This window comes from Eschscholzia californica, unplaced genomic scaffold (assembly GCF_041429995.1).
Source record: "Eschscholzia californica isolate CP2 unplaced genomic scaffold, dmEscCali1.0.p SCAF_2, whole genome shotgun sequence".
Classification (NCBI taxonomy): domain Eukaryota; kingdom Viridiplantae; phylum Streptophyta; class Magnoliopsida; order Ranunculales; family Papaveraceae; genus Eschscholzia; species Eschscholzia californica.
Window position 1 is genome coordinate 59,746,519 of NW_028238309.1, and position 22,909 is coordinate 59,769,427.

Genomic DNA, 22,909 nt, shown 5'->3' on the forward strand with positions numbered 1-22,909 from the left:
ATTGAGGATTGAACTTACCTACCCGAAACTTAGGTTTGTGGAAATCTACTGCAGTTGGATTTTAACTCATCTATTTTGTTTTTCAGGTACTGATTGCGCATTCATGGTGGGCGTTGCTCGTGGATCCAGTTTGAAGGTGAAGATTGAGGATGGGGGTGGTGCCAATCGTGGAGAGCAGAAAGGAATTACAGAAAGAGTTTCTGACTGAATGCCAATCAGCTAACACACTCTTTGCCAACAAGGGCTAGAGTGAAAGAGGGGGATGACGTTGGAGAGTGGAGATGAAGTGGAAGAGAAAAATATATAAATGAGATTGAAAATAATAAAAGAAATAAAAGTAAAGATCGAATTAAAGAATTACACAACGTAGAGAATAAAAGTGAGCTGGCAAAAAATAATATCAGAGACTAAAACGCCGAGTTGATCATGGTGAATAAGATTTGGTATCTCAATTAACTTAAGTTATCGTGATGGGAAGAGAGAAGATAATAATTCATAGCCAAGACTCAATAGATGAAGTCAATTAATTGGGATAGTTTATTATATTCATCTATCGTGACCTTCACTAGGTATCTGCATATGGTACTATAAATGAAGTTGAATGAGTGTTTGGGGAGAGTGTAGAGAGAGAGGGAGAGTGTAGAGAGAGAGAGAGTGCAGTATAGTAGAGAGAGTGAGTAGATAGATATATATATATATAGAGAGAGAGAGAGAGAGAGAGAGAAGGGAGGATGGCTCTCTTATCCAAGCTTATCTTGATAAACAGGTCTCAAGGTCTTTCACAGTTACGACGCAGTTTTAATGTGAAACCACTCTTGTGCGTTTATTCTTCTACTCTGGCTGAAGGTAAATTTTAAGCATAGTCAAAATTGCTTGTAACTTTTTACCCCCACTCTTTTTCAACACCTATTTACCAACAGATCTATTGGCCATGTTACTTATTATTGTCATACCATCTTCCAAAGTCGATAATGTTACTCAAGTCTATATATTGGACTGATTACACGTCAAAGGTTGATGTGACCGATTCTTATTGGCCCTGCCATGCAGAGAGACAATTGACCTGACTGATGGTAGTTACGCTAAACGAGCCTTATGCCTATTGTTGGCTTCAATTTCGTATCAAATATGCTTTAGAAACAATTAAAGGATCTGTATAGATATTTTTTGACAATTTATATATAGAGCATTTTATATATCATATACATTTATATTTGTCTTCTACAAGTTTTTATTGTTTAAAACTCATCATAATTATTCTTTTATCAACTTCTTCAAACAAATAATTTTTTCTCTCTATCTCCATCTCGGGAAATGATAGAGTGCCCAGCAATTTTGCCCATTAAAATGCCCAAATTTCCTCATTTGGAAATAAAAGCGGTCCCCACCGTAGTCAAACTTTGAAAAAACCTTGTCTTTTAGTGATTCCACATCAGCTGGGCATTTTAATGGGCTAAAAACTGGGCACTCTGGCATCTCCCATCCATCTCTCTCTCTTCTAAGTCTAAATCGAAATCTCCCATAGCTATCTCTAATCTCTTTTAAGTTGCCTGTCTCATAAAATTTATCTCTCTACAAATAAATCTCAATCTCTCTCGTTAACTTTTTCCCTCTCTTCTAACTTTTTGCTACCCAAGTATGAAAATCTTAAGGCCGCGGCTTTTTGGGGAATAAAGAAAAATCTCCGGGGAATGAAGACTTAGAGACATATTTTATTTTTGGACCAAAAATTGACATGATTGTTATTAACTCCCTAATATTCATTCTTCATTATCCCTCCTTTCTTCCTATTTCTCCCACTAAATCTCACAAACTCTCCTCTCTCTCTCTTCCCCTCTCTATGTCGTTCTCTCTCCCCCCCTCTCTATGAGGAATTTTAGATTTTAGAAGAGCATGTGGATTGGTTGAAGCTTTTAAATGAGATTTGTGAAAAAAAATTCTTATATTATTTATCTTTTGTTGGTTAGAATTTGAGCATTTGGTGGGTTGATTTACTTTGTTGTTCTTGGGACTTTTTTTTTTTTGTTGAAGATTGTTCTTGGGACTTGATATGAAGATGTGAGGAGATGAAGATTAAGGGGTTAATAACAATCATGTCAATTTTTGGTCTACAAAGAAAATATGTCTCATAAGTCTTTATTCCCCAGAGATTTTTCTTTATTCCCCAAAGCCGTGGTCAATTTCAATTGAACCATGAGACAAATAAAACATCTTTTTAAATTTAACATTGGAGATGCTCGTAGTAAGTAGCTTCCATAAGTATTTTTTCACAAACGGTAAGAGTTTCACCTAAAGAGTTTAAAGATATTCAGATGATCGACTGTGATATCCACAAAAAGATACTGTGACGATTGAAGGTAATATCCATAAGAGCTTCAATCCGTAAACCCATTGAACTAAACTATATACGATGATGAAAAATAGAAGAATTTTTTAAGTAATAATATTTCGTGATTATCTATTAATTGTAATAAACACCAAAAGATCGCTTTGCATAATTGTATTGTATAACACGGAAATGCTAGAATCACGAAGATTTTGGATAAAGAAGTTGCCCGAATGATGTGGCAGTTGTGGTATTTATCTCTCAACGGCCTATAGTTAGTCAAAAATTTAAAATCACAACCGTAACATTAGCTGAACAACTTTTTTTGTCGAAATCCTTTGTGATTTTAGCATTTCCCTATATAATATGAGGTCTTAAGTACAAGATCAGGAATAAAACAATTAACATCTATTATCTGTCTTTTGTATCGATGTACGTAATTAAGGACCTCCTACTTTGGATTTTGCGTATATATATATATATTTGAAATAACTTTTTTTATGTACACCCAAGAGTCATTACATCATTAAATGATGTGGTGAATAAATTCAATAAGTACCATTCCAGATCTTGGAACCTAAGGGTCGTTTAAAGACCTTTAAGACTATCCTATAGAGCATGAGAGTCCATTTATTCCTATTTTATATTATTTATATTATGAATTTACATTTTCATTGGAATCCAACATCCAATATATAGAGTGGGTGTCCAATCATTAACCCAAGTGGTGGTGGAATTATACTTCAAACAAATTTCAAATATATTTTAAGTTGTAACCTAATATATACTCCAGTACTTAAGAGTTAAAATTATATACATGAAGTAAAGGATTGAAATCCTCGCCTCGGTGCATACTACAATTTCTTTTTATGTAACATACATTATATAGGGCGTTAACTTTTAACTTGGTTTGGAATCTCTCAAATGTTTGAGTCGGCTCTGGAATTAACTTTTCTTAGGAGAAAATAAAAGTTTCAATTTCGGCCTTATGGGGTAACAAAGAAAAGAAATCATGTACAGTGAGAATGAAATGGAACCCTTCTTTTCAGATTGTGATTAGTTGACGATCCTAACAATTTCTTTTTTTTGAGATACACGATCCTAACAATTTGATATATGCTTATTCAGAGAGCAAATTTATTATTCAACAGATGACTATCTGTCTATTGTATTTACATTCATATGAGATTAGGGTAAAATACTTTAGAAAGTGATGGTGTAATCCCATCTTGTTTAAGAAATAATTTAAACATAAGTAATAGGGATGGTTCATGCGACTGCTATGAAGTTCTCGTCTGAAATATAAGGTAGTCGGGTTCTCAATAACTAATTAGGAACCTCGGTCCCCCGCCGTCCTTTTATTGGCACATATATAGGAACAGGTACCGCTAATTTGGATAGTGGCTTGTCGGAGCGGGAGGTGAAATCAACCAGGACAAAATACGAATACTCCATTGTAAGTAATTTATTAAGTCCTGGCTCTTTTTGAATTTGAACTAATTGGTTGGAAGTCGATTTATTTATAATGTATTTATTGTATTGAAGGTAGTCGGAGGGTCTAAGGACTATAACACTGAAGAGCCCAACAACTTGCCCAAGAAGGTCGAATCAGATCCTTTACTGAAATCCGCAATCAATATATTGTGCGAAAAATACCCCATCACACAAGATGATATTGAAGTGAGGCCTCTCTTTCCCTCCCCACATTATGATTCTAGCCTAGAGTTGCTTACATGATTATTAATATTATTATTGTTAAACTACTTCTATTAAATATTTCAGATATATAGCCAGAAAATTTATCTTTATTTTGTATGTTTCTAGGTCAGATATGAAATTTGGCTCGATGACGAAAATGTATTTTTATTGGCTAAGTAATATTTCACTGGTCTAGATGACTGATTTGAATTGCTTTTAGGTCTAATATCGAACTATTTAGATTCAGATAACTAGAATAATCTAGACTCTAGCGTTAAATTTGTGCTATGTATCCAATATGAATTTGATTGAGATCCATAATAAAAACTACTTAAGAAATGATACAACACACAAACAATTATGTATATTTAGATTTAGATAAGGAGAATAATCTAGTTTTAAATTTGCTATGTATCCAAATTTGATTGAGATATGTAAAAAAGAATACTTCAGAAATGATAAAACACACGAACAATCATATATTTACTTGTTGAGTTTACTCACTTTCAGATTGTCCCTGCTGTCGCCGGGTGCTCAGATATTTCTGCTACTATAAAAAAACTTGAGAAACTTGGAACATATAAAGAGATTTTATGCGTCGGAACAGTAGGTAAAAAGTTGGTTTCCAATGCCGAATATCATAAGTTAGTTTACTTTTTTTTTGCTCAGTAGTTTTATGTGATAGGCATTACAAAAGCATTGATACATCATTAAGATGTGACAAGTACGATAACTGCCGAATTTAAACCTTTACAGAAACTAGCCTAAACCTCAACTACTCTATATTCCTGGGCAGGGACGTAAGGTTTTTACCTTTTTAGGGGCAGTAGTTTTTGTCTGTCCCTACCGTTCATAACTCAAATTCAATAACTATGTATTCCACCTTATTTGGGAATCAAACTTGGGACCTCTAAGATTTTGAGGTTTATGTCAACACTATCAACCACTTGGGCAACCAAGTTTTGACGACAATGTTTTATGCTGTAACATGCGTTTGCAAAAACAATAAAAAATTATTTGGGTATATAATTTTACACCCCTAGGTCGAAATCCTGGATCCATCCCTGTTCGTTGGACTACCGTATTGCAAAGTAGATGCACCACCAACTAGGCTACAAGTTGTTGGCAAGTTGGTTTTTTTTTTACCCCTAATTTGTGATCAGATTTCTTTTTTCCCCGCTGATTCATAAATTTAAAATGGGTTTTTATTTTTATAATCGTCAGACAATTTTAACAATTGATTTTTTTCCTTATTACCCTTCATTTTAAAAATAATCTCTCTATCTCTTACTTCTCTCTTCTCCCTCGCCAAAAAAGGTCGTCAATGGCCGATTGGCCGGCCAACCCACCGCCCGAAAATCTTCAATAGAAAAATAAACTTTTTCTTCTTATTCTTTTCCACCTCTCTCTCTCTCTCTGCAGCAGATATGTAAGAAAATCTCTGAGGTCTGATGTTGACGACAAAGGGGAAGCTCTTTGCTTCGTCGTCCACGAAACAACAACTATTTGCTACCCTTGTGCTCTAAGAATTCATTTTACCGGGAAGGGGGACTATCCCTTATCTTTCCTCCTTTACGGAGTAAAAATTCATGACTTGGAATATTTATAGGGTCCACGGGTTTTAAGCCCAAAAATAAAATCAAAAAAGGAATTAAGGTCCAATCGTCTCAGAAAATAGGATTTTAGTCATTTTCTCTTTTGGAAGAAACATTGTTGATACACAATGTGTTATGTATGACACATATAAAAAAAATGAAATACACTGTAGCTTTATGAAGCAAAACAAGATAGCACGTTATTTTTGAAACAAAACAAGAATCAATTAACAGAAAAACACTGTAACTTTGACATCTAGACATACTTTAACTATACTAAATGTGTTTTGTTGTAGAAATATACGTAACTGATACTAAATAACGTGTATATTGCGAAACAGATAGTAAGTTTGAAATCAATCGAAAAAATCTGAGAAAAAAAAAAGTAAGAGAATTTGTGAGTTCGAAATCAATCGAAAAAATCTGAGGAAAAAAAGTAAGAGAATTTCGGGATTGGTTTACAAAAGTGATTTTTTTTTTCTTATAAAAAAAGGTTATAATGGGTATTATGATTACGTAGAAATGATAGAGATCTGTTTTTTCTATAGAGACGGGTCAATTTGGACTAAATATCCATAATAATTATTATTTGGGCCTAAAATCCTATATTAATATTAGGGTGAACTAAGTGTGTGTTTAGGTGTAGATTTTTGGACTAGGAACTCAAAATTAATATTTATATCGAATGGCCATAGTTGGAAAACACAAAAACATGGCAATGCTACAAAAATAACTTGCAAAATTGTAGCTATTAAAAATGAACCGTCTCTTTTTTTAATCACTTTTTATATTAAATATATATAAAAATTGTTCAATAACATGTTAAAGCAGTTGTGGGGTTTACTTAACAACCGGGTTATCGTGCTCATCACATCTTCATCACGTATCAATGCCTTGTAACGACTAACGTAGATCGTAGTCGATTTCTCAAAAAAAAAAAAACAACGGAGATTCTTCATTGATAGAAACTATATTGTACAAGAGATACTTTTGTCCCATTATAATGATCGTTTTATAGCATAAAAAGTATCTCCAACATCTGAGGCAAACTAACCATTATTATTTAACAAATCAGAAGCATCCAAAGAAATGAAACGCAACACTTTCCCTAGAGATTTCTTATTTGGTGTTGCTACATCTGCTTATCAGGTACTTGTAACCATCAATATATTACAACATAATGCATCAATTAAAATATTTCATTTTTGAAAGAATGAAACAAATTCTTCACAAAATAAAGAAAAAAGTGTGGTTGTTATAGGTTGAAGGGGCTAGTAGAGAAGGCGGGAAGGGAGAAAGTATTTGGGATGTCCACGCGCGAAAACCAGGTATACAATCTCCATCCTTTCCACATATATATATATATATATATATATATATATATATATTCCACTGGAAACCATTTCTTTTCCATTGCAAACCATTTATGTTTTGTTTATATCTTTTGTTCAGGAAACACCCATCAAAATGCAACGGGGGATATTGCCGTAGATCAATACCATCGGTACAAGGTAGTTACAATTGAAATCTTTAAATAAAGTCGCGGCCTAACTTATTTATAATTTTATAATTTTTCCAATAATGCAGGAAGATGTCGCACTTATGGCGAAATTAGGATTCGACGCGTATAGATTTTCTATTGCGTGGACTCGTATTTTTCCTGGTAACCGAACGTTCAGTTCTCTCAATTAATAAAAACTTGACATACCTTACCCTCTATATAATTGTATATATGAACTTGATATTCATAAATGAATTATATATTGATCTATTGAAATGTTGGCAGATGGGACTGGAACCAGGCCCAATGAAGCCGGAATTCGTTACTACAACAATCTCATTAATGAACTTCTCGCGAATGGTGCTCGTTTCTTATATACTTCACTTCTGTATTTCTACAAAGAAATTAGATCATTAACATATATGTGTGTGTGTGTGTGTGTTATATTTGCAGGCATGAAACCTGTTGTGACATTATATCATTGGGATCTCCCACAAAATCTTCATACAAGATACAAAGGGTTTTTAGGACGTGAACTTATGTAAGTTTACATATTTTTATGAGTTAACTAGTTTTTATTCAGAGACTTGGCTTGAAATTTATCGGTTTGGGTTGACATTTGTTATACAGAGACTTCTTTGGACTCTATGCCCGTACTTGCTTTTCACATTTTGGAGACCGAGTAAAGCACTGGATCACATTTAATGAACCAATCAGGACCGCCACAAAAGGATATGGTAGTGGAGATCATGCTCCTGGTATGAAGGAAAATAGGTTTAGCGAACCATACATCGCTGCACATAATTTGATCTTGTCTCATGCAAAAGCTGCATCTATATATAAAACAGAGTTTCTGGTAATTAATCACTATACAAAAAGTAAACTATTTATACTAGTTCATTGGTTTGAGTATACAATATTGTTATTGTATTTTCGTTTTTGACAGCATTATTATCCGTATTGCTCTGTGCTGAAAATGGTGTTGTTATTAATTGTACTACTTATTTAGGGCTACCAAAATGGTGTAATCGGCATAGCACCTGACTTGGAATATGGGAAACCTATCTCAGATAAACCTGAGGATAAAGCAGCTGCTGAGAGACACAATGTTTTTCAACTTGGATGGTAATTTCTTCCATTCAAATTTCGGAAATGCTACGTTCACGGACAAAAATGACGAAATTCCTTTACGAAATGACGTGGCAATCATGTTTGAAGATTTGACCAAAATCTGAGCCGTTCATCTGTTAACGGCCCAGATTCAGTTCTCTTGGGATACCACGTCATCCCCACTTACTCTTTCACCTACTTTCGAGAGAGAGAGAGAGAGAGAGAGTACGGGAGGGAGGAAAAGAATGGAAGATTAAAGTTTTTCTGATGAGATTTCTACTGATGAGATTTCTACTGATTTTATGATCTTTTCAAACTGATTTTAGGGCTTTTCCCCACTGATTTAAACAAATTAGGGTTAAACAAATTAGGGTTTTGTGTTATTGATTTTGGGATCTTTTTTCTACTGATTTTAGAGTTTAGGGTTTTTTGTTACTGATTTAAGGGTTTTCCAATTGAAACCCATAACCCATCTTGAAGAATTAGTTTACAAATTAAGATTGTTTCAAGTTGATCTTGTTAGATCTCATTGTTCAGTTCATCTAAGTTGGCAGAGATATAAATTAGTAATATATGAGATTGGAAGAGAAAGAAATGTGTAACATTGATTTATATATTTGTTGTTCAATGAGTTTCAAGAAGCTAATCCAAGCTTCAAGGTGTTTTAATGGAGTTTTAGAGAGAGAAAGTAAGAGAGACGTTAGAAGAAAAATCCCTTCTCTCCCTCCGGTATTCTCTCTCTCTCTCAAAGCATCACTGTCAAAAATAATTGAATCTGGGCCGTTCATATGTAACGGCCCAGATTTGGTCAAATCTTCAAAAAGTGAATGCCACGTAATTCCGTAAAGAAATTTCGTAATTTTTGTCCGTGAATGTAGCATTTCCGTTCAAATTTTTGCGTCTCTTTTTATTGTGAAGATCGATATATGGTTCTCGTTTGAAATCAATCTAGCTATATATAATATATGTTAATTAGATATCTAAAATCTAATTCATGTTGCAAACGGAATTAGCTAACTAACATTCCTTTTCGTGAAGGTTTTTAGATCCATTATTTTTTCAAGAGTATCCTGTAAGCATGCGCGAGAGATTTGGAGACCGACTTCCAACTTTCTCAGATACAGAGAAAAAAATGTTAAAGGACTCGATAGACTTCGTTGGTATTAATCAATATACGACAAGATATGTTGCTCATCATGCAATAAGTGAGGAGGCTAACTTTTTCTATAAAGAAACACAAATTAAAAGACTTGGTAAGTTTTTTTTTTTTAAACATAAAATGTAGCCGTCTAGAAGCTGTGATCTAAAGGGTGGAAACCAACTTGGTAACCACTCAAATTCAAAGATTGTTGATCCATTTACTACCACCTTCTCATGCAACTTTTTCTATTCTTGTGTGCTTTTCAGTTGAATCACCTGAACACGGGGTTATCGGTGAGCAGGTAATGTTATCTTGGATCTCTTGTATATATATGTATATACCCTCATGCATTAATTTGATATAAGTTGGTCCTTTTCAACCACATCCACATAGGTTGGTCCGGAATGGCTGTACGACGTACCATGGGGTCTACGAGGATCTCTCAACTACATTAAAAACAGATATAGTAATCCACCGATATTCATCACTGAGAATGGTATTTCTATTATAGACCTCAAATACTTTAATCTCAAATACTACTGGTACAGTTTTGATTCTCGGGTGTTAATTTTGTTAGGAATGGGTGATGACGATAAATCTAGTCTCGTCGAGTGCCTCGATGATCAAAGGAGAGTTGATTACTATAAGGGCCATATTGCTGCAGTAGCTAAAGCTATAAATGAGTTAGTTTTTTCTTTTCTTTTCTTTTCTTCTTCTTTTCTATACAAAATTGAATCTCCGCCATCATCTTTTTTGCTTTGTAAAATGAATCAGGGATAAGGTGAATGTGAAAGGGTATTTTGCATGGTCATTCATGGACAACTTTGAGTGGAACAGAGGCTACTCAAAGCGCTTCGGTTTGGTGTATGTTGACTACAAGAATGGACTTGCCCGTCACACAAAATCTTCTGCAAAATGGTTCCAAAATTTCCTTTCCAAAGGTGGAATTGTAGGACATTAAAACCATAATGCAACAATTGCATTACCAATGGAGTTGCTGTTGATTTCCTTTTGCTTTTCTTATTTGGTGAATAGTTAAGCGAATTGCTCTTTAGTTGGGTTCCAATTTCTTTGTTGGGATCGGGGAGGAAGGCTCTATGTCCCCTTCCCCTATTTTATCTATTTAATAAAGTACTTTGGTTTCCTTTTTACCTTTGGTAATTGACAATTCGGATTTGATTAGAATTATCCATAACCAACTTATGGTCTAGATGCTTTTTCCTCCATTTATCTTTAATTGTCTAGATTTAAAAAGAACATGAAAAAATAGGACATAGCAATTAAATCTATAATTAGTTAAAGAGAGCCATAAACGCCTTGTTCAACGCTCTTCTCCCACCATCAATCATAATTCGAAGTTTTTCTCCTATTAAGATGGTAGCAGAACCGACTTGATAGAACTGATCCGATGCTCAAGCTAAAGTGATGGAGACCGTCCACCTAATGGGCTACTCGAATACACGGCCAAGCCCAAGTGAGATTATTTATCAGGTTTCTGTAGAGTCCAAATTTTAGGAAGTTTCCTTATTTTAGAATTCTATTTAAGTTAATAGTAATCATGACGAGTTTAGAAGTTTTTTATTTCTAAGTTCAAGATTATCTAGAAATATCTAAATCCTATAAAAGGGAGTTGAGTCTATCTTTATTTGATAATTTTGGAATATTATTGATCAAGTTTATTATTATTCAAGTTTATCGTTAGTTTATCAGTTTATTTAATTATTTTATCATAATTTTAATGGTCGGTTCCATTACTTTAACGCTCCCGCACCGATTTACATTATAAAGAGAGGATATTTGGAAGTGTCTTTTTAGAATGTTAGACGCCTATAGAATAGTGTTAAGATTGGAAGTTGGTTAAGATTTCTTTCTCTCTTAAACCGATTGTAACAAACTCCATCTCTCTCTTATTTTCTCTGAAAAAGACGAGCTCTCCTCTATAAATATGATTGCATCTACTTTTTTGTTGTTGTCGAATGGAGCATACTGACATTAATAACGTAAAGTATATTAATACATCTTAGAAATAACAACTGGAACCAAGTTCCGTATATTGTCATCCTGATGAGTTCGCGCCCATTTTGCTAATTTATCTGCTTGAACATTGATTTCGATTTTGATATGAGAGAATCAGATGCCAGTGAAATACTTATTTAGTTGTATCATCTTTTTGATTGTCGATATAGTTTGTCATGGAATGATTGTTTTAGGGTCCTTCAAATAATTGATGATATTCAAGTTGTCACTCTCGATGTCAATTGCTGAATGAGTCAAAATTGATTGTCGATATAGTTTGTCATGGAATGATTGTTTTAGGGTCCTTCAAATAATTGATGATATTCAAGGTGTCAAAATTTGTCAATCCGGTATCAGTCAGAATAAATAAGACTCGATGTTGGATCTCACTGTATGAATGAGTCTGCTTCGTTGACTCCCGCGTCTGCTCCTGAGAACCTGTGGGGAAAACCTACAAAGAGCTCGAAAACCTCTCCGACACTCAAGACAGTCAAATTGCCTTTGTAGTTAAAAGATTGAGTATTGAATGAACCTTGAAGCTCGTTATGAACGTACCTTCTTCGAGGTTATTTGGTACCCCTTTATAGGTTGCTTTGACTGATTGTTGATAAACGGTGATGATGAGGCGGTTGAGATATATCGTCTTCGATTTAGACTACTCTTTCAAGGAGATTTAGGGTTTCCCTTTGGAGTTATCTCGTATCGTGGATATTTTGGAGTTCCTGTATTTTAGGATCCTTGATTGATATCCTTCTGAGTTGATAGATTTTCCAAGAGATGTTTCCTCCTTTAGGACTTTTGAAGCCCAAGTTAGTTAAATACTCGAGATCCTCACCGACAACTGAGATCTGTGATAAGATTCAGAATTAAGTTGGTAGGTGTGAGGCACGCTTTCAGCTTTCCATGTTTCGGACTTTAAAATGTTTGTGATTGGATGCCCTAGTCAATTGCGGATTTTGAAATATTCATGATTAAATGCCACTGACTTCGCGGACTTTGCAATGTCATCCAAAGTCATCATTGACTAACTCCCTCTAATTGATTTGAAGGTTAACTTGATTTGTACTCCATTAATTGATATAACCTTTTCGAGAATTATACATTGGAATCACCAAAATTTTAGATTGGAATGAAGAATAGGTTATGTCACAAAAAAATTTATGTCTATAATTGTAATGTGACTCAAACTTCCATTTCATCCCAAAAATAATGATACTCCAAATTTTCCTCCTCTCCACTGCAACTCTCCAAAGTTGTTTTGTTAATTTATGTGACATTATAATTTTTGTAAAAAAATATTTAGTTATTTTGAAGATCTACGAAGACTTGATTTTTATTGGTATCAATATAAAAAATGATGAATCGGACAATTAGAGATATTTAAAAGAGACACTCTAGAAATAGAGTCTTTTTGAGATATCTCTATTTAACTACCACCACATCATCTTAGATAACTAAATTGAGTTTTGCATTAGAGAAGAAAAACTCTAAAAATACTCCAAATTAAATTTTGCATTAAACACAATTTTGAAAGAAAAATTAAAAATTTTGAGTATTAAAAGTTTTCCGTGGCACTCAAAATTTTTAAGATTGAGTGTTGGCTCCAACCTCTTCACAAGCTATTCCCCCGCTTCATTTTTCCCATTTCTTTGATAGGATATTGATTCAAAACTATAATTTTAAGTGATGCAGGCGCATACGGGTTGGGCCCACAAACCCGCGCACGCGTGGCTTAGTCGGCCATTCTAGAAGTTTAGGAGAGTCCTAGTTTAGAAGGATTCATAATGAATCTATGTTTAGGAAGATTATTTAGGAAAGTCCAGTTTGAGTCTATCTAGGAAAGTCTAATATCCTAGAAAAGGATGTCCAGTCTGTCTTTATATTTTCATGTTGAAGAGAAAACCCAATCAAGTTTAATCGAGTTATAGTTATTTTATCTTTCTTTTATCGTTGTTTTATCGTTCTTCGTTTATTTTATTGTCAACTTTTAATTCCGCTGCGTTCTACATCATGTGGTATTCAGAGCCACCAAAATTTTGGGCTAATGATTCTAGAAATTTTTTTCCAGACCAGTTAGATCCATATCAATCGTATTCTATTCGTCAAGATGATTATATTCAATCAGATTATACTCATCAAGGGATAACGAATCGATGCTTATGCGCATCATGTTTGTATGCGAATAAGGATTCGTACGATTATCATTGGAATCCAGGAGAAACTATACGAGAAAACTCATCACAACCTCCATCCTCTTATTATCCGACCAAAACCGCACCACCACCATCACCACCACCTCCGTACTCTTACACACCACCTCTGTACTCTTATACACCACCTCCGTCCCCGTATACACCACCACCGTACTCACCACCGTATACACCATCACCTCCATCTTCTTATTATACACCACCACCATATTCACAAACTCTTATACCATCTTCGACACCGCCACCACCATTACCACCATCTTCTCTTTATTATTCTACACCACCAACACAACCAACCCTCCATCAACATCAAATTGATGCACTCCAGTTGGATACAAGTAATCCAAACGGTTTACCTCCATACTCGATTAACCTCTCGTCTCAATACTTGGATAATGATGGTTGGATGTTTCAATCTAGTCAATCTCTGGTTAGATTGGAGAAGCCTCTTATTTCCATCAACCATGAAGAAGCAATAAAAGAAGAAAAAGAAGAGTTTGAACAAGTGGACGAAGATGATTACAAAGTAGTTGTAGTTAAAGAAGAAGAAGAACAAGAAGTTGAAAAAGATGATTCCAACTATAAAGAAGTACTAACAGAGGATGATTTCATTGATATTAAACATGAAGATCACAAAGAAGTTAAAGCTAAAGAAGATGATGGAGAAATTACTGGTCCTAAAATCCTAGTTTCCCCGTTATACTCATCATCAATGGTCGTCGCAGCTCGACCTCTGGTATCCGTTCAGCCGGTAGAGGGCAATATGGCAACTGACGGAAGAAACTCACTTCCTGTCCCGGACGCCATGAAAGCACCAATCCGACCTGATATCGTCAAATTCGTTCACATGAATATGTCAAAAAATAGTGGTACTCGCCGTGCCAGTCAAGCTGCTTTCGATACTATGTGTCGTAGTGGGCGTATGTTTGCACCGACCAGGAGCTGGCGTAAGTTGCACCGGAAGATCAATCTTAACCAGAAAAGATATGTTATAGCTTCTTGTTTAGTTGTTGGTGTCGTTCCTTCACTTGTTCTTGCTCGTGGTCATCGAATTGAAAACGTACCCGAACTAACTCTTGTCATTGGTGATTCGGCTGAAAGCATTGAAAACACTTCAGCTGAAATCAAAGTATTGAAGCAGATTGGAACTTACCCAGATGTTGAAAAGGCTAAAGATAGTCATCAAATTCGTCCTGGTACATTGATTGTTTGTGGTAATGAAGGATCCAAGATTGTTAGAGCTTTTCGTAATCTACCTGGTGTTGAAATTGCTCATGTTGATCATCTTAATTTTCTTAAACTTACTCCTGGTGGCCATTTAGGTAGATTTGTAATTTGGACTAAATCTTCTTTTGAAGAGATTGATTCAGTTTATGGAACATTTGATAACCCTTCTGAGACGACGAGAGGTTACGTTTTACATAAATCGAAATTGGTTCATGTTGATTTATCTAGAATCATTAACTCTGATGAGGTTCAATCTGTTGTGAGACCAATTAAGAAGGATACTAAGAGGCCACCAATGAACAAGAACCCATTGAAGACTTCCAACACTCTTCTTCGAATTAATCCTTATGCTAAGTCTGCTGGGAGAATGGCTTTACTTGTCGAAACTCCTCGAGGTGTCCCTCAAATTACAGTCTGTTTTGATATCAATGCAAATGGTATCTTAACCGTTTCGGCCGAGGACAAAACAACGGGACAGAAGAACATGATTTCCACTACTAACGGCAAAGGACGGTTATCAAAAGAAGAGATTGAGAAGTTTGGTGCTAAACTTGGAGCAGATGATAAGAAGATAATTGCATATGCCATTGAAGAAGAAATTCAATGGGTGGATAGTAATCTGTTCACAGACGCCACCAAATTTAATTATACGATGAAGGAGATTTATTTAGAGAACGATATCTGGCGAGGGCTTATTAAAAACTGTGTTGGAGGTATCCTTGGTGAATACAAGATCGACCCTAAGTTTCCATGCACGGACTTGTCAACTTCGGTTCGCCGACAGTATGATGTGTTAACTCGGGGATTTCATAGGTTGACATATTATGATGGAGTTATAGTCTATAAACTTCATGAAGATGAATATGGGAAGGTAGATTTTGATATCAGCACTGCACGTATCAACCTCGACACTATAATCGATGTTGACCACGTTTATACTTTAGCTCTTCACAACAAATTTTGGGAAGATGACGGGATGATTGTTCTTGATTCTCTAAAGTCAGTCTTGCAAGAATCAGCAACATATGTGATTGGGAATGAAGTTTGCAATTTCTTACAAATTAATTTCCTTAACTACCAATGCAACCTTCGTTCGAAGTGGATGTTACGAATCGCCTTGTTGGTCTTCTTCTTATGCGGATACACCCAATTTTCCTTAGTCAATCAGTTCGGGACGAACCTTCTGGGGAACGGGGAGCTGATGCAGGCGCATACGGGTTGGGCCCACAAACCCGCGCACGCGTGGCTTAGTCGGCCATTCTAGAAGTTTAGGAGAGTCCTAGTTTAGAAGGATTCATAATGAATCTATGTTTAGGAAGTTTCATTATTTTAGTATTTCTATTATTTAGGAAAGTCCAGTTTGAGTCTATCTAGGAAAGTCTAATATCCTATAAAAGGATGTCCAGTCTGTCTTTATATTTTCATGTTGAAGAGAAAACCCAATCAAGTTTAATCGAGTTATAGTTATTTTATCTTTCTTTTATCGTTGTTTTATCGTTCTTCGTTTATTTTATTGTCTACTTTTAATTCCGCTGCGTTCTACATCATTAAGAGTTTTTTTACTTTACCTCAATAGCCAATTGAAACTAAGAACAAGATATAAAACTATAATTGTTGGATACTTAGGTTCATAATTAGTTTAAGGAATCAAAATACCCACATTAAATTATTCCCAGAATAAATATAGCACAAGAAAATGAATAAATTATCTTGTACTAAAACTAATGAGATGACACTTCACGTGGATATACTTTAAAGGGTCTGCTTGGAAGTTAAATAAACAAAAATGATGTCAGATATATAGTTAGATTGTTTTTTTCTTTTTGTTGAAGATATATAGTTTGATTTGAAATATGATATTCTCAAAGAGAGATTTTTAAGGCAATGTCTAAAGTTGTTATAGGCAATCTCGCTAAAGGCAATTTCAATATTGGTTAAAGGCAATGTGTGCTTAAGAGGCAATGCCTCAACGAAGGTTTGACCTAACTGCACCAACCAGCGGGGACCTTGACTGATTTTTTTTTTCTCTCTTCTTTTTCTGTCTTCTTCTCCTTCCATCTTCTTCAACAAAGGGAAATCCTGATTTCACGATTGAAAAATTCCCAAATCAAATTTGAAATTATGGTATTGCTTGTAAACCCAAATTAGCTCTATTGATGTTTGTTAGGGTTAAAATGCAAACAGGTTTGAGCCTTCTATAAATTATTGAATACAATGTTGAATGTATTGGTTCAAAATAGAAGATTTGATTTAGTTCATCTATTGTTTAAGAATTGTAAGAGAAAATTTGGGATAAACCCTAATGTTATCACTTGTAATATTTTGATTAAAGCTTTGATTAAGAAGTTGGATTTGGATTCTGCAACTACAGTTTTTGAAGAAATTTCACCAATGGGTTTGGTTCCTAATTTAGTTACTTACACTAAAGTATAATTTTAGGTGGGTACTTTTATTACGATTTGATAAAGCAAGAAAGATTTTTAGTGAGATTTTAGATGTGGACTTTAGATTCAACTAATTACACAGTTTTGATCAATGGATTTTTTAAACAAGGAAGATTAATGGAAGCTATAAAGATTATTAGTGTTATGGTTGAAGCTTATTATGGAGAAAGTATGGAGAAGACATGCTTCACAGAAAATTTATACCAAGTTCATCATTTTGTTGTAGAGTTACTCATGATTTATGTGAAGATGGGAAAGATGAAGAAGTTTTCGAGTATTCATAAGAAGTTACTGATGATGAAGAATTTTAAACGGGAGAAAACTTTTTTGGATGGCCAACAATTTTTGCCTTGGTGGTTGAAATTAACCTTCAAAAGAAGCATTGCCTTTAACAAAAATTGGTCATTATAAATTGACCAAGTCAAGCTTGCTGAATGCATTGCCTTTAACAACAAAAGGCATTGCCTATAAAATCTCTCATTCTCAAATACTAACGCGGTTGTTGTTTTCCCACTACATCCAATATGATATGTATTCGGAATGGTCTGGATAAAGATTCTAACATATATATGGAGTATTTAAAATGATTGTCATGTTTTCCTCTAAGGAATTAAATTTATCAAATGTAGTCATTGAGAAAAAAAATACTCCATACGAAATTCAAAAAGAAAAAATATCCAATTGGTTGATGTGTGGTCTTAATTGTGATTTCTTCATTATTGAGACCTTCAACTCAAGAGAAACCTGCTATACACTAAAAATTTTAAAATTATTTATAATGTGTCATTTTCTAGATATTGCGTGGGCAATTGATGTCCTCAATAAGAGCATGTCCCATGCAAGATTCAAATTTAAAGATTCATAGTATCACCAATGATTGTGTTGTTTTACAAAAAAAGTTTCTCAAATTAAATTTTGGTTACTTGCACGACATCTCAAAAGTAACTTAATATTTGATATTTCTCTTCAGGATTTTAATATTCTACTCAATATTAAAAGCAAAACTACCCGACTTGAAAATGACATGTAAATAATTTTTAAGCTTTTAGAGTGTTGCACTAAAAATGTCTTTCGAAGAGTTCAAGATCTTGATATATAGTGTCATCCACGAAAAAGAATCTCAATTGAGACTTACAAATACAATAACTCGAATATCTTTTTCTTTCCAATTTTGCATTGGAGATGATTGGAAATCTCAAATATTGAGTTTCTTATTGAGACATCTTGGAATAAAGAAAAATCTCAGAAGAATAAAGACTTAGTCAACTGAGTTTGACTTGATGAGCATATTTACGTTTCGGCCCAAATATTTATTAAGTTGTCTTTTACCCCATAATCTTCATCTTCATCTTCACTTCCACTCACACCTTCAACTACAATTTTCGCCCACCATCACCACCACCATACCCATTTTTCTCTTCCACTCTCTTCCTTCTTCATATTCATCGATAGAACTGTACTGATGTTTTAAAACTGAAATAACACCAAAAGAATTGAAGAAACAATGAAAACCCATAAAGCAGCATGAAAACTAAGATGAATATTCCACTAATCCCATTAATTATTTTCAAATATAAATAAGAAATGTTTGTTGATGCACCACCATATTAGGATTATTGTCCTTGGGGGGATTCATCTTCTTCTATCTTTTAGAGAGAGAAAGACGTCTTTATTGTTGGAAGGTCCACTCCCTCGACCAAACCGAGTGGACTTGGTCCCATAGGAATCCTACTACAACTAGGATTCCTTAGATATTAGGATTGTAATTTAGATAAGTTTTAATCTTTCACAACTCTATCATGTAAAACCTATATATACTCATACCTATACATATTGTAAACACAAGTTGTAGTGTTAATAAACAAAAGGTATTTACCTATCTCTCTCCCACTCTCTCTCACGATCAACTCTTCACCATCATCATCTCTCGGTTTTACCCGAGACCTTCTCCAATTACTCTCGGTTATAACCGAGAGCTTCATCATCAACTCTCGGTTATACCCGAAAAATTCAAGCTGTCAACCTCGGCTATACCCGAGAGTCCCTCATCATCATCATCCTCGGCTTCAACCGAGAACTAGCTAACTCGCTTCAATCTCTCTCGGTTTTCACCCGAGCTCTCCCTCCATAACTCGGTTTCATCCGAGTTTGTCACATAGAGGATCTCACCTCTTCACATGGTATAAGAGCCTAAATTTTTTTTTTCTTGAATCATGACTACTCTCGAAACTTCGGAAACTTCTCAAGTTCACAGTAACATCAATAGTGGGCCGTTTTATGTTCACCATTCGGATTCCCCCACTACTATTCTCATTACACCACTTCTAACCGGTGATAATTACTCCTCATGGTCTCGAGGAATGTCAAAAGCTTTAAGAGCAAAAGGCAAACTAGGTTTCGTAGATGGAAGCATCAACAAACCCACCGATCCTAATAAATTAGAACAATGGGGACGATGTAACGATCTCGTTTCTAGTTGGCTTATCAATTCGGTAGACCTACCTCTTCGATCATCCATCTTATACGATGAGACGGCATCCGATATATGGCATAATCTCTATGACCGATTCCATCAAAGTAATGCTCCAAAAATTTTCCAACTCAAGAGAGCAATTTCTTGTCTTAAACAAGACAATTCCGACGTTTCAACGTATTTTACTAATCTCAAGGTTCTTCAAGACGAACTCAATTCCTTGTTATTCACCGAGCCTTGTACATGTGGTCATGGTCGTTCCTTGGTAGAAAGAACTAACCAAGATAGAGCCATGGAGTTTCTCCAAGGACTTAACGATAGATTTTCATCTATCCGGAGTCAAATTTTGTTGATTGAACCCTTCCCATCAATCCTACGTATTCATTCCCTTATTAAACAAGAAGAGGTTCGACAAAATCTCATTACTCTTATGAATATCGACTCCAACAACGCTGCCCTTGCCGTTGGGACTAATGAGTATAATACAACGGTTCGGAGAGGCAACGTACAAAAAGACCTCGACCCTTTTGTGACAATTGCAAGATTCATGGTCATGATGTTACTTCTTGTTATAAGATACATGGTTATCCACCCAATTACGATCAACACAATCGAAACCGCAACCGACAAGACCCTATGGCCAACTCGGTTTTGGATCAAGGGACGGGGGTGCCTACAGCAACTTCATTAACCAATGAACAATATCAAAACGTCCTTGCTCTCTTGGAACGAACCCTACAACCGACAACCACTCATTCTAACGGCACCAACAAAGATCCTCTTATCAACCTAACGGGTAAGTATTCTTCTTCTTTTCATCCTCCATGGGTCATTGATTTGGGGAGCCGCTAAACATATTTGTTCAAATCTTTCACGATTTTCTTCTTATTCCCTTGCACCACCGGACTTATATGTTCGATTACCAGATGTTTTCCGAGTCAAGGTTGATCACATTGGTACCGTCTATTTTACAAATAGATTTTATTTACAAGATGTGCTTCATATTCCATCTTTCCAATTTAATCTCATATCTATTTCTCAAATATCTAATTCACTTTGTTGTACCGTCCTTTTTGACCGCAATTTGTGTGTTTTTCAGGACCGAACAACGAGGACGGAGATTGGGCATGGTAGTCTTCATGATGACCTTTACTTCCTTCGCACGGAGCGTCCCATCCTTTCAGTTTCAAGTTTAGATAGTTCTAGTCATGAGTCTTTTTCTTTATGGCATTCCCGTTTGGGACATCCATCTTTTAGTCGTTTTCAATTTTTTAATTCTAAACTTCCATGTTTGAATTTTAAATTTTTATCTAATAAAGTACCGTGCGATATTTGTCCACTTTCTAAACAATCTAGGTTACCTTTCCCACTAAGTACTTCTTCTTCCTCTCATATATTTGAGTTAGTCCATGCGGATGTATGGGGACCCTTTCCGGTCCCATCCACCTCCGGGTGTAGATATTTTTTAACCCTTGTCGACGATTTTTCACGTTGTACTTGGATTTTTCTTATGAGTTCCAAATCGAATGCTAGCAAATTCATAGCTAATTTCTTCGATTATGTCTCCACGCAATTCAATTGCAAAATCAAAACATTAAGATCGGACAATGGATCCGAATTCATGAACTCATATTTACAAAATTGGTTCATTGACAAAGGAATTGTACACCAACGTAGTTGTACTTACACACCCCAACAAAACGGGGTGGTTGAACGAAAACATCGCCACATTCTTGAGGTGGCCCGTTCTTTACGCCTTCAAGCGAATCTTCCTCTCTCCTTTTGGGGTGAATGTGTATTAACCGCCGTTTATTTGATAAACAAATTACCAACACCCACCTTAAAGGGTAAGTCTCCTCATGAAATTATACTCGGTTCTCCTCCGAATCTTTCCCACCTTCGTGTGTTTGGTTGCCTTTGTTATGGCCGGATTCCTTTGGTCAAAACAGATATGGATGCCCGTTCTTCCGCCGGCATTTTTCTTGGTTACCCTAGTGGACAGAAGGGATACCCTATTTACGACATCTCAACTCGACGAATTTTTATTTCCAGAGATGTCACGTTTGTCGAAACTTGGTTTCCAATGTCCTCTTCTCCTCCGGCGGCAGCACCTACTCAACGTCCTCCGCCACATCTGTCCATTGACGACAATTGAACGTTTGCTTTTTCGGCAAACGTACCAAAACACACCGTCCAGACGACGGACAGCAGCACCTTCTCGGACGAAGCTGCTGCTCCTGTCAGTTCTGGACAAGATACCGACACAGGGGTGCCTTCAGACACCCCTGCTGGACCTACTTCGAGTCCTCAATAGTCCACCACCCTTCGGGGGTCCTGCAGACTCCACTGACGAGCCTCCCTGTCCAGGAGTGCCTTCAACGTCAGTCACTCCATCTCCTACCGACGCCTCTTCGTCGCCTCCCTCGCCGGACGTCACTCCCACTTCGGATTCCGACGACGAGAGTTCCAGCCGACCCAAGAGGTCTCGCCGGCCACTAGCCCATCTTGCGGACTACATATGTTCCAATACGAGTACTATAAAGTATCCTCTTGAAAATTATTTTTCCATTAACTCGTTTTCCAACTCTCATTAACAATTTCTCTCTTCGGTTTTATCTACGACCGAACCAACCTCTTTCACTCAAGCAATGAAGTCTTCACATTGGAAAGAGGCCATGGCCAAGGAAATCTCAGCCTTGGAAGAAAACAAAACCTGGACAATCACCAGTTTACCACCCGGCAAAAGGCCCATCGGTTGCAAATGGGTGTATAAAATTAAATTCAAATCCGATGGATCTATCGAGCGATATAAAGCTCGCCTAGTAGCCAAAGGCTACACTCAAATCGAGGGATTGGACTACAGTGACACTTTTGCTCCAGTTGCTAAATTGGTAACCGTTCGTGTCCTTCTTTCTCTTGCCGCCATTAAAGGTTGGAGTCTCCATCAACTGGATGTTAATAACGTCTTTCTTCAAGGTGACCTTAATGAGGAAGTTTACATGAAATTACCCCCCGGTTTTTCATCTCAGGGGGAGTCTAAAGTATGTCGTCTTCATAAATCCCTTTACGGTCTCAAACAGGCCTCTCGACAATGGTTTTCCAAATTTTCCTCCGTTCTCATCGAACGTGGTTTTTCTCAATCTAAGAGTGACTATTCCCTTTTCACCT

At 35.8% G+C, this 22,909-nt stretch overlaps 1 protein-coding gene and 1 pseudogene across 2 annotated transcripts; both read left to right on the plus strand.

Annotated features, from left to right (window-relative positions):
* Nucleotides 1-609: 609 nt before the first annotated feature.
* LOC147559739 (beta-glucosidase 4-like) lies at nt 610-10,522 on the plus strand. Its single transcript, XM_086661653.1, has 17 exons — nt 610-846; nt 3,703-3,782; nt 3,872-4,006; nt 4,535-4,634; nt 6,695-6,768; nt 6,881-6,947; nt 7,072-7,130; nt 7,207-7,282; nt 7,406-7,480; nt 7,574-7,661; nt 7,751-7,976; nt 8,130-8,245; nt 9,269-9,483; nt 9,638-9,672; nt 9,765-9,867; nt 9,949-10,054; nt 10,146-10,522. The coding sequence occupies exons 1-17, from the start codon at nt 732-734 to the stop codon at nt 10,330-10,332; spliced, it is 1,857 nt and encodes a 618-aa protein (XP_086517779.1). The 5' UTR covers nt 610-731; the 3' UTR covers nt 10,333-10,522.
* A 3,671-nt stretch (nt 10,523-14,193) lies between these two features.
* On the plus strand, nt 14,194-22,055 carry LOC147559740 (large ribosomal subunit protein uL4 pseudogene; annotated as a pseudogene). The gene is made up of 2 exons (XR_015234154.1): nt 14,194-15,866; nt 21,939-22,055. The product of XR_015234154.1 is annotated as a large ribosomal subunit protein uL4 pseudogene (transcript).
* The last annotated feature ends 854 nt before the right edge of the window (nt 22,056-22,909 follow it).

Excerpts from the sequence above, each read along its gene's own strand:
- LOC147559739 (XM_086661653.1), top strand. The coding sequence starts at position 732 with ATGGCTCTCTTATCCAAGCTTATCTTGATAAACAGGTCTCAAGGTCTT. Across the intron at positions 7,662-7,750 it reads TTTTTAGGACGTGAACTTAT|AGACTTCTTTGGACTCTATG; the intron begins GTAAGTTTACAT and ends TTTGTTATACAG. Across the intron at positions 9,868-9,948 it reads GATATTCATCACTGAGAATG|GAATGGGTGATGACGATAAA; the intron begins GTATTTCTATTA and ends TAATTTTGTTAG.